Source organism: Panthera tigris, chromosome A2 (genome assembly GCF_018350195.1).
Source record: "Panthera tigris isolate Pti1 chromosome A2, P.tigris_Pti1_mat1.1, whole genome shotgun sequence".
NCBI classification, from domain to species: domain Eukaryota; kingdom Metazoa; phylum Chordata; class Mammalia; order Carnivora; family Felidae; genus Panthera; species Panthera tigris.
In genome coordinates, this window is record NC_056661.1 from 52971130 (window position 1) to 52983316 (window position 12187).

The 12187-nt window shown below is 42.4% G+C and overlaps 1 protein-coding gene across 1 annotated transcript in view; it reads left to right on the forward strand.

Annotated features, from left to right (window-relative positions):
* The first annotated feature begins 2536 nt into the window (after positions 1 to 2536).
* The window catches only part of SYN2 (synapsin II), a 201409-nt gene continuing 191758 nt past the window's right edge, over positions 2537 to 12187 (forward strand). The window contains exon 1 of the mRNA XM_042979524.1: positions 2537 to 3090. Coding sequence (XP_042835458.1) covers positions 2705 to 3090 — 386 coding nt within the window. The 5' untranslated portion in view covers positions 2537 to 2704. The remainder of the gene's footprint in view (positions 3091 to 12187) is intronic.

Consider the following 12187-nt stretch of genomic DNA (forward strand, 5'->3'; position numbering starts at 1 on the left):
TCTCTCTGTCAAAAATAAATAAACATTAAAAAAAGATAACCACACATCTGAAAAATCGAAGTGATACAGTATATGAAATCCCATCATTAGAGATTCATACCTTTGTAAAAGATTCATCTGACACTCTAAAAAATACTTCCAGGAAGGGCGATACCCTAAATTGAATTTATTTAGTTATCAGTGACATATCAGTTTTATTCTCCAACAGACATAAGAGTTGAATTGGGTAAGATTACAGTTCAACTTTCAAACAGCTGAGTCCTTACTGCATGCCAAGCACTGTGCTTCATATTGGGGTCCAAGATGGCTAAAACATAATCCTATCCTTGAAAATCTTACATACAAGTCACAAGAATATTTCATTATAATTTTTAAGGGGCTATGACAAAACCAAGCATAGGTAATGAACACTTAGTCTGCCTTGGAGGATTGAGGGAAGGCTTCTTGGAGGAGTCATCAACTAGCATTCCTCCATACCTTCTCTGAGTGCTTTCCCCATTTCTCTGCTGGTAAACTCTTACAGCTGCTTCAAGATCCACTTCCAATGTCACCTCCTCTGGGAAAGCCATTTTTTTTTTTAAGTTTATTTATTTATTTTGAGAGAGAAAGAGAGAGAGAATCCCAAGCAAGTTCAGCACTGTCAGGGCAGAGCCTAATGTGGGGCTCAATCTCACAAACCTCGAGATCAGAGCCAGCGTCAGAGTTCCACACTTAACCAAATGAGCCACCCAGGTGCCCCCTGAGAAGCCATGCTTCCCTCATGCCTTGGTGCCCCTAACCCACTTTGCCCAACTGTGTTATAGCATTTCTCACATCTTATTGTGGTTAATTGTTCCTGTGTTTATCCTCCCCATACTCTCCTCTGTCCCATATAGATTATGAACTTCCCACAGACAGGGGTCACTTCCCATTCATATCGGTTTATCCAGCTCTTACCACTGCCTGGCACATGGTAGATGGGAAGACCACTGCATTATTATGCATTATTATACTGAGAACTGGCTCAAATAAGAATCTAGCCACTACTACTAGAAGACCCACTGTGTGCTGGGTGCTTTATATATACACAATCTCATTTATTCTGTGTATGTAACAATTTTGAAAAGTGTTATCTCCCCATGGCATAACATATAAACTTGTTGAATCATTATTTTGTACACCTGAAGCTAATGTAATGTTGTGTGTCAACTATACTCAAATTAAAAAAAATTTAAAGTGTTATCTTTTTTATCAGATAGAGAAAAGAGGTTCAGAGGCTAATCTGCCTGAGGTCGCACATCACCCAGAGTGGCCTGAATATAAAGTACTATATCTGCGGTGTCCTGTTCCAATACAACACCAATCCAATACCAATACAACACAGGGATTAAGTATATCTCATGAGAGGTGAAAACAAAGGTCCAGAGGTCATACAAGATTTAGGGAGAGCACATGGAAGGTGATAATCAGAGGTCTTCACGGAGGTGGAGACAGATCTAGCCAATGAATGAACTGGAAAAAACAAATAGAAGAATTTTGAAGAGATAAACTTCTTGGTACTCCATAGGCTGCAGCCCTGCCTGACAGGTGAACACAGAAGTTGTGGGGGACCCTTAGATATCCCACTTGGAGGCAAGGGATCCCCAGCCTTACACATAGCTTCTTTTCTCTGGTTCATGGGGAGGGGGAGAGAAGTAGGAGCTCTTAAGTGAGCCATCCCTAAAGTGCAGGCACCAAAAATGCACCCCGCAGACCCGGTGGAGGGATCTATTACCTTATTTCCCCAAAGTAGAGGAGATGACCTTTTGCTTTCCCACTAGGTCATGTCTGCGTCACCTTGGGATGGAAGGGATGTCTTTCTCACCCAGCATTGAGGAAGGGGTAGTTAGTTATTTTTTGTCTCACCATAGGAGAGAGAGAGAGAGAGAGAGAGAGAGAGAGAGAGAGAGAGAGAGAGTGTGTGTGTGTGTGTGTGTGTATGTGTGTGTGTGCGCGCGCGCTAGTGGGTGCAGATTATTCCTTCCTCCCCCACCCGGAGGTTGAGTAGATGGCACCTTTCTCCTAGCTTTGGGAAAGGAGGTGGTTCTTTTCTTTCTCACTACAGGGAGTGTGTGTGTGTGTGTGTGTGTGTGTGTGTGTGTGTGTGTGTACGCGTGCCAGCGTCACGGGACTGGCTTTTTTCCTCAACTAATGGTGGGGAGGCTGACACCTCTCTTCCCTCCAAAGAGCGTGGGGACAGTCTCCTTCGTCTCCATATCGGATGGGACCTGTCTCTTTCATCCCCAGCCAAATAGGTGGTAGGGGTCTCGGTCCCCTTTTCCCTGTTTTCGGGGAGCATGACTGGTTCCCACGCTCTCCCCACAGAGCTCCGCTCAGGTTGCGGGAGACCTGGCGGTCCCTGCGGGTTAGGACCCCAGACCTAGCGGCTTAGGCGCCCGGCGCGCAGGCGGGGAGTCGGGGGCGGCGCCCGCTCTGCGGCGCGGGGCGGGGCGAGCAGTGGCCCCGCCCCAGGCCCCGCCCGCTCCCTGGCGCGGAGCCTCCAGCCGCCCGGCCCGCCCGGCCCAGTGCACCGCGGCTGTCTGCTGGGCTAGCGCGCCGCGGACCCGGCCGCAGCCTCCTCAACCGCCTCAGCCGCCTCAGCGCTCCAGCCGCCGTTGCCGCCTCAGTCTCGCCCTCCGCGCCGCCCGGCCTCGCCGCCTCGCGCGCCCCCAGCCCCTCAAGCCAGATGATGAACTTCCTGAGGCGCCGGCTGTCGGACAGCAGCTTCATCGCCAACCTGCCCAATGGCTACATGACCGACCTGCAGCGGCCCGAGCCCCAGCAGCCGCCGCCGCCGCCCCCCGGTCCGGGCGCGGCCTCGGCCTCGTCGGCGCCCCCGGCCGCCTCGCCGGGCCCCGAGCGGAGGCCGCCGCCGGCCTCGGCTCCCGCGCCGCAACCCGCGCCACAGGCGGCCCCGGCGCCGTCGGTGGGCAGCAGCTTCTTCAGCTCGCTGTCCCAAGCCGTGAAGCAGACGGCCGCCTCGGCCGGCCTGGTGGACGCGCCCGCGCCCGCGCCCGCCGCCGCCAGGAAGGCCAAGGTGCTGCTGGTCGTCGACGAGCCTCACACCGACTGGTAGGTGCCCGGCCGCCGCCGCCGCTCGGGGCTCCCGGGGCCTGCCGGGCAGCTGTGGAGGCCGCGGGGAAGGCGGTCCCGGGGCGCCAAGGAAACGTTTCGGACCCGGGAGAAGGGGGGGGGGGGTCTGCATGGTCCCGCAGTGGGGAGATGGCGGGTGAGCGTGCGTATGGAGGGGGGGCGGTGGAAAGGTGAATCCTGAGGTGAAATATTTCCTCGATTCTCTCAAATCCCTCACGACACATAAAAAGAGCTACTTTCTGCAACAGGGAAGAATCTTAAAAAATAGAGTTTTGTTTGTTTGTTTTCGAAGGGGAGGTGGTGCAGAGGAAGCCGACTTTCAGCCTAGACACATCAAAGCTCAGGTGAAACATTCAAAGCCAACAACAATTCTATATCGTGAGTCACGGAGTGAATTTGCAGTGGAGATCGGTGTTGTGCGGGGAGAGGGTGGTGGGGATAGATTTCACCTGGCTGGATGAGGGCTTGTATCCGTAGTGACATCAACGTTGGTCAAGGCACACATGTGAAAGCCCAGGTGTACAGAGACTTGTTCCCATGGAGCGTGGCTTAAGTCTGTTTAAGAATATCAAAATTCTTGTATTTTGTGCAGCAGGGAGGGGATTTGTGGATTTTTTCATTTGTTTTTGTTTTAGGAAAAAAATATGTGTGTGGGAGGGGGTTGTGGAAGTGATGGCCTTTTCCAGCTGGAAAGATGACTGAGGTAAAATATTCTGGATCGTTAAAGGGGCACAAACAAATAGAGATCTACCTTAATGTAGTAGACGGCAACTTCAAGAATTCTCTTTCTTTCTTTCTTTCTTTTTTTTTTTTTTTTTAAGGGATATTCAACTTAGAATGGTGAAGGCTGGGGGGAAATGTTACCTCTAGTTGGTAAAAGCTGAATGAGGTTCATTTAAGACACATCAGTTTAAAGAGGTTCTATTTTATGTAGCAGGAAGTTGGCCCAGGGGATGAATGGGGTGGGTGGTGATGGTGGAATTGATTGGTGAAGGGCTTGAAGAAATGAAGAGGCAAGAGCCTGGTTGCCCCCGCCCCAGGAATACGGGGAGGGTTTTATTTTTTTCGTTCTCACAGGGGTTGAGGTTACAGACTGGACCCAAGTGCTTCCTCTCGAGAGTGAGGCACAGAGGGAACACAGAGCTGTTTATCTCCATTTCCTCTTTTGGCTTGCTTCACTGCTTTTCTCTATCATTTTCTCACTGGGAGACTTGGAGGGAGGGAGTACTGGCGTGGGTGTGATGGAAGTGAGATGTAGATGTGGAGATGCACTCCGGCTGGCCCCTAATATGACTACTTTGAATAGTCATTTGGGTGACTTGCGTAGTTGCCTTTTCTCAGAACAGTGGAGTAAAAAATCTTAAGGGACCTTTGTTAGGAAATGACAAAGGTACTTGCAGGAGTGTTTGCAGAAAGTTAAGAGTATGTGATGGTACCATAGGGAGCCCCCTGTAATTACTCTTAGTTCAAATCAGCAAGTGCTTATTAAGTGAGAAAGGCAGGTAACTAAGCTTTACTGAACATATGTTATATGTCAAACCCTGTACTAGGTGCTCTAATATATAGCTCATTAAATTCTTACCACAAAACTGAGGCTTACAAAAAATGGATAATGTGTTCCAAGTCATAGAGCCAGCAGATAGTAGACCCACGATTTGAACTTAGGCCCGTTTGACTCCAGTAGTGGCACTCCACTATGCTATGTTCCCTTACTATTTTGTTATTATATTATTGGCAATATTAATAATTAGCTCCCTCTATAGGGTAGGCACTGTAGGGGCCTTACAGAGAGCTCACATTTGGGGAGACAAAATGGAAACATGAAATGGTTAACAAAAAAGAATCTAGAATTATTTCAGACTAGTGTTTCAGGCATTCAATAAAGTGAATGGGAGAGCCAGAGTTATAGGAGAAAGCTTCACAAAAGCTGAGTCTTGAAGAAAGGCCAGGAAAAGGAGGGGAAAAATGGGAATGATATTGGTGCTTCGTTTTTTTACGCAAGAATCTGACACTCCTGTACCTTGTCCTGATCTCCTATCCTGTTGAAGGCATTTGTTTTGGGTTTAATTACCAGTTAGGTACCTGCAGGTAGGAAGACACTCATTTGTACGTGTATGATGTGGCTGCTGTAGATTTGTGTTTATCACTAACTGCTTCAGTGGCTTGAGATTTGAAACTCTTCTTGGGTATTTTATTCTCTAGGAAGACTGCCTGCCCGGCATGAACCAGAGAATTTGCTTTGCCCTGGAGACTAGACTTCTGATGGAAGTAATAGAAGCCATTTTCCTTTGGGCTGACTCCCAGCTGTTTTCGAATTTTCTCTGAAGTAATAACATTGATTTATTAAAACTCATAAACCCAGTTTGAGTTTAGTGCTTGACAGCATTTGATGCTTCTCTGTTTCTGTGCTTAATAGCAATTCTCAGGATTGCAGATTTTGTCTGATATCATGCCTAAATGTGTTAAAAACATCTCAGTTAAATATTGTTGAATGGTTTTATTGGAAGTTCTCTGTAAGTTAAGGAGCAGGTGCCTGCTTATGACAAGCAGAGTGCCTTAACAAGGTGCTTTTTGCTCTAAAGGCAAATTTTAGTAAATTTGTTTTATTGTTTAAACTGTCTAGATACCAGTGAGCAGGTGTCATATGTGCCTACTATTATTTTCCTGATGCTTGACTAGGAAGTCAGAGTGTAACTTCCCAGTAGAATTTAAGAATGTCAGTCTCATCTGAATTATAGAATGCTAAAATAAAGAGGGTTTTAACAAGCATTTAAATAATTGGAGATTTAAAAGAAGGGCTTTAAATAGGCAGCCTTCAGAGCAACCTTAATATAGATTAAGATTCCTTCTAATGTTTACCAGTGTAATTGTGAACAATGGAATTTGGGGACTTTGCCACTGACTAGGTTGATGGGAAAATTGGAGGATATTTCTGTCTCTTTTGATTGAACTGTGTTTTCATTGGTTGCTAAAGATCTTTAGGTTAATTGTGCAGTGAAGAATCATTGAAAAAATGTATCTGCTTCACTAAAAAATGAAATCAAGATCATTATATCCCTTATTAGTAATTATTGTTAATATTTTAAAAATATATACATATTGCCTGACAATGCATGTTTTCTTTTAAGGTTCATGTCTAAGGTTGAAGTGCAGTTAAGATTGAACTCTAGGAGCACATGGGTGACTCAGTCAGTTGGGCATCTAACTCTTGATTTCAGCACAGGTTATGATCCCAGGGTTGTGGGGTTGAGCCCTGAGTCAGGTTCCACGCTGAGCATGGAGCCTGCTTAAGATATTTTTTCTCTCTCTCTCTCTCCCTCCCCCTCCCTCTCCCTGGCCCCTCCCCTGCTCTTGCTCTCTCTCTCTAAAAAAATAAATAAATAAAATAAAATCACTGAACTCTAATGATCTCTGTGTTTAAACAAGGAACAAGCGTCCATTTGGATATGTTGTTTTTTCTGCATATTACACTCTCACTGGTGAAAAGGTAAGTTTTCTCTCAGATTTTCCTGACTCCATTTTCAGTGATTTCAATAACAGTGATGAAGTGAAATTTTTCATCTTAGCATCTCTCAATGTTTGGTTTGAAAATCAGTGTAGCACAGGCATTCTAGAGACTATCTAGATGTTCTAGAAACTGCAGATATGGTAAATCCACAGGTGTTTATGGAGCATCTTCTCTGTATAAGGTATATATTCTAAGAAAAAGGAGACATAGTATCTCTCTTTTAAGATCTTTCTGTCAAGATGGATAGATAAGCATACATTTTTTTTTTTTAAATTTACTAAAAACTACCCCTTGTATTCAAAGAATAATAGTCCTTGGATTAACAGCATTGACATCAACCAGGAGCTTATTAAACTACAGATTATCAGGTCCTCATGCCTACTGAATCGTAATTTGCATTTGAATAAAATCTCTAAGTGATTCACCTGCACATTAAATTTAAGATACACTGAACTAAACGGTATGTAATTAGTGCTAAAGGTGTGGCAACAACACCAACTACTGTCATTTATTGGGTAACTGCTGTATGTGAAATGTTGTATTAATAAGCTTTTTACAAATATTATTGAATCTCTACCATAGCAGTGTAGTACTATAGAAGTTTAAAAGAATGAAAAATGGGTGCGGGCTAGAAGTGGGAAGGGAATGCTTCATGGAAATATTGAGATTTGAATTGAACCTTGAAGAATTCGAATAAAAAAAGATAGGTTTGGCTCAGTCCGGAGAATGGATAGTATAAGGAAAGTACAGTGGTAGAAAAGACAAAGGCCGTGAAAAGACTGGATTGATGAATTACTAGGCAGCACCTACTTTCGTTCTTTTATGGTCCAACCTTGGCCATATTATTAAGAATAGGGGAATTCAAAGTATGGTAGTCTGAACCAGTGCTTGTGAGAGGCTCTAGAAAAATATTTGAATTGGAACTTGGGAGGAAGCTCAAATGAGGTTTGAGGTTTCTGTCTGCTAAATATTTTGTCTGTGTGTCCTGTTTCTGACTGGTGAACATAAACACACTGATTCCATAAAATGTCATTGTTCGTAAGAGCAGTAGGCTATAGCTTAGAATTCTAGATGGTTAGAGCTGGAAGATCATCTGGGTACTTTATAAATGGGAGAAATCTTGATCTGAAGAGGGGACAGTGAGTTGTTCAAGGTTATTTAACTAGTTAATGGCAAAACCAGAACTAGAATCTAGAACTTCAGTCTCCCTACTAAGCTATCTCTCCCCACTATACCACAGTACCACTCTATCCCTCTGTTTTGCTATCTTTCTACCTTTCTAACTTTTATCTTTTTCCATCCCTGATTCTTTCAAGGACTGATAGAGACTTTTCCTTTTATAATTATAGCATTTGAACTCGAAAGAACCTGAATGATCATCTAGCTGTGGAGAAATGGAATGATTTGCCCACCAATAAGAAGTTAGAGAATGGAGACTAGAACTTACATCATCTGACTCCAACTCAAATTTCTTTCTACTCTTTTTGTTTTTTTAATAACTGATATAATTTACTGAAAAGATTGATTTAAGCATCTGCAATGGTGACTTCAACCTTCACTCCTGGCTCAATCCTGATGGAGGTAATTTGTTTAACAATCCCAGAAGGACTGAAAATCAGTAAGTCGCTTGTGGATCCTCATCTGAAAATGATTCCAAGTCTTAGAACCTTCACCACAAGGAGATTTTCCTTTAGTGATTCTCAGAGTCTTGGCAACTGAACTGGTCCTTTCACTTTGAGATTCTTTTCCTTTGTACCTCTGGTCAAGTCAGCACATACGTTCTCCAAAGATACCGGGTTGTGGCTGGTTAGAGTTATTCTGAATTGTTGAATTCCTGCCTCTGGTTCCTGAGTGTTTTCCCAGTGCTTTTAAAAGCCATGACTGTGGAGTGGCTTCCTGATCATCTTGTTCCTGGGCAAGAGTGAACACTGGTGAGTCAGGAGCAGGAGCAAGGCATCCAGGGCTCCACTATAGCTGCGACCGCATCTTCCTTAAAGAGGTCTTTCTACTCTTAAGTCACTCTTTAAGCAGATCCCTCAAATTAATCCTTTTTCTCCTTAAAAATACTATTTTTGTCTGTTTTAAAGATTCTTTGTGGAATTCTTTAATGCATACTTTAAAAAGAGCCACACGAGTATCATGCTATATTCACACCAATTTCACTGTCTTATTTGTGTTATTGTTGTTTCAGGAAAGGTTATTGTAAAGTGGTTGAAGGAGATTCTTAGAGGCCTAGTAATCAAAATCCAAAAATATAATAAGGTTAGTTGGACTGTGGTACAATGATGACCTTCCTTTCAGGGACCCATTTTTACCAGTGTCCCTCTCTACTTGAGATTGCTTCCTGTCTTTCTGTACCAAGTTCAGATCTTTAATAACATTAGCCTTTTCAGTATCTTGCTAAGCAAGAAGTAGTGGAGACCCAAACAGTAAGTTTTCCAGAGTTGTATACCTTCCTCTAAAATTGGTAAAACAGTTAACTGGGATATGTTCAGTGCAGCTGAACATCTAACATAAGCCAGATGCTGGAGATATAAGGATAAGTTGGGCATAGGCCTTGTTTATGAGGATCCTCCAGTCCAAGAGGAAAGAAGACAGACATTTAAAAAAAATTTTTTTAACGTTTATTTATTTTTGAGAGATACAGAGACAGAGTGTGAGCGGGGGGAAGGGCAGAGAGAGAGACACAGAATCTGAAGCAGCCTCCAGGCTCTGAGCTGTCAACACAGAGCCTGACGCGGGGCTCGAACTCCCTAACCATAAAATGATGACCTGAGCCAAAGTCAGATGCTTAACTGACTGAGCCACCCAGGTGCCCCAAAGAGGACAGATATTTAAATAGGATTTATTATAGTATGGTAATTAGCATGTGTACGATACTATGAGAACACAGAGGTGGGTTGTCCTGGGAAATGAAGATGTGGGTAGAAATGATTAGGCCGTTAAAAATGTGCCATTGTGTATCCTTAGGTAAACTATTTTGCCTCCTTGGTTGATTTTGTAAAATCTGTCAAATGAGAGGATTGAAACAGACATTCTCTAAGATCCTTTACAGCACTGTATTATTTCCGTGTTACAGTTTTGTGCTATTTTCTTTAAAAAAAAACTTTATAATTTATTCTATGGCATAATGCTTGTAAATCTTTGGAAGAAGAGGCATAGGTCAATAAATGACTAAACATGTCTTTGGATGAAAGGCTCATCTTTGAGTACTCTCCATTCAGTAGCTCTTTCTTACCTCCTCAAAGATGGGAATTGGGGACATGTGGTTGAATTTCTTTCTTCCTGATAGACCTAAGAACTTTTGTATACGTATGTTGAAGTATTGGCTGAAAGCCTTTATTTCTTGATCCCTGCCATATACACTGTGCTGAGCAGTTTATATAACATACGCATACACATTGTCTTACTTTATTCTCACAGTGATCCTGAACAGTAGAAAGAATATTTCATAGATGAGTAAACAAACTCATAAAAGTAATCACTTGTTAATCATAAAGTAATTAACATAAAAGTAATTAAATAGTTAAGCTGTTAAGCTGAAATTTCAGGATCTGAACCCAGATTGCCGGATTCCTACACACACACAAAAGACAAACTTGCCAGCAGAAAAAATTAGATTATTTTTTATTATAAAAATGTTGTTTCTTTTGCAAAATGATTTACCATATGATTCATTAATTTAAAAAATATATATATATATTTAAATTTATACCTGAGTGAGTTAGCATATAGTGCGATAATGATTTCAGGAGTAGAATCCAGTGATTTACTTAAATAGTAAGCACCCCACTGCTTTTGGAGTTACTCAATTTACAAAAATTTTATATATACACAGCTTTTTCAGGATCATATCCTTTTTTTTTTTTTAATTTTTTTGTAACATTTATTTATTTTTGAGACAGAGACAGAGCATGAACGGGGGAGGGTCAGAGAGAGGGAGACACAGAATCTGAAACAGGCTCCAGGCTCTGAGCTGTCAGCACAGAGCCTGACGTGGGGCTCAAACTCACGGACCGTGAGATCGTGACCTGAGCCGAAGTTGGCCGCTTAACCGACTGAGCCACCCAGGTGCCCCAGGATCATATCCTTAAAGAGAGTGAGGGCATGGTTAAATGTAGTGGCCTCAGGATGTAGAGTTGCATACTGTTTTTAGTGTTTAATGGCACTCATGCTATATGTGCCCCTCTAAATCTTGTAGGACCTTCTGCATACTCATTGGATGGCATTGTCATTCTTTGTTTTAGCTTTCCACATAGATGCAATTGAATACCACAAGGCTACATATAGTTTTCCAGAGAGAGGAGAGGATGATAAAAAAGGTTTCTCTATTCTGCAGACATTACTTCAATGCAGCAGAAGGAAGTAACCTAGAATAGGGCAGGAGACCTATAGAAAGAATAAAGTGAGCAAATACCATAGATCTCTGAACTCTAAAGATGCCCATTCAGCGTGCCTATGAATGGGAGGAAGTATACTGGCCTTGTTTGTTGCTTGACAGCAGGCATTTCTGAAATTGTAATCAGTTCATGTAAAATTACAAAGCAGATTATGATTATATTCAGTCACTCTACACTTCTCTTTTCAGCAGCATGAAACAATATGAACATATAGGACTAAGGGTCAGAAGACCTAGAGTTGAGACCTGGCTCCACCATCAACCATATGACCCTATCAGAGTTACATAACCTCACTGAGCCCCCTTTCCCTCTATTTGACACATTTTTCATTAGACACTTACTATATGCCAGACAGTATTTTGGGTTCTGGAATAATACAGACAAAAATTCCCTTATGTGTAAAATGGAATAATAGCATATATATCTCATAGCGATGTCATGAGAATTGAATAAAACAAGGTTTTGGAAAAGCATTTTGTAAAGGGTAAAGAGCCATACTAGTGATTGTTGCATCCTTCCTTGTTTCCACATGCAGGTACCCAACCTATCTTGGTCCTTTTGTTGAGTTCCCCAGATCTTATTGTGCAGTTTTATGATCTATTTTGCACATTTCAGGGGTGAGAAATATCTTAATTTTTTTAGATTGAAGTCTGTTCATACCCAGAATTTTTGAAGGTTTTCTTCGGTATTTTTTGAAAGGAAACATAATTTGGTCTGTTTTTTTGTTTTTTTAAATAAGAAACATTACCCATTTGACTCAGCTATATTAACAATTAGGGACAGGACCACATAAATCCTTATTTTATTTAATAAATGAATTCTAAAATAGTTCTGCTGCAGTTTCACTTGTGACTAATTAAGGAAGGATGGTTACAGAGGGAGAAATGAAGGAAGAGAGAAACAGAATGGCTTTAAAAGGTGTTCCTGTATTATTTTCTCCTATTCAATCTATCTTTCATATTGCATTCAGAATATTCTTTAAAAAAATTTTTTTTTTACGTTTACTTATTTTTGAGAGAGCACGAGCAAGGGAGGGGCAGAGAGAGAGGGAGACTCAGAAACTGCAGCAGGCTCCAGGCTCTGAGCTGTCAGCACAGAGCCAGATGCTGGGCTTGAACACATGAATCATGAGATCATGACTTGACCCAAAGCTTAACCAATTTCAGAG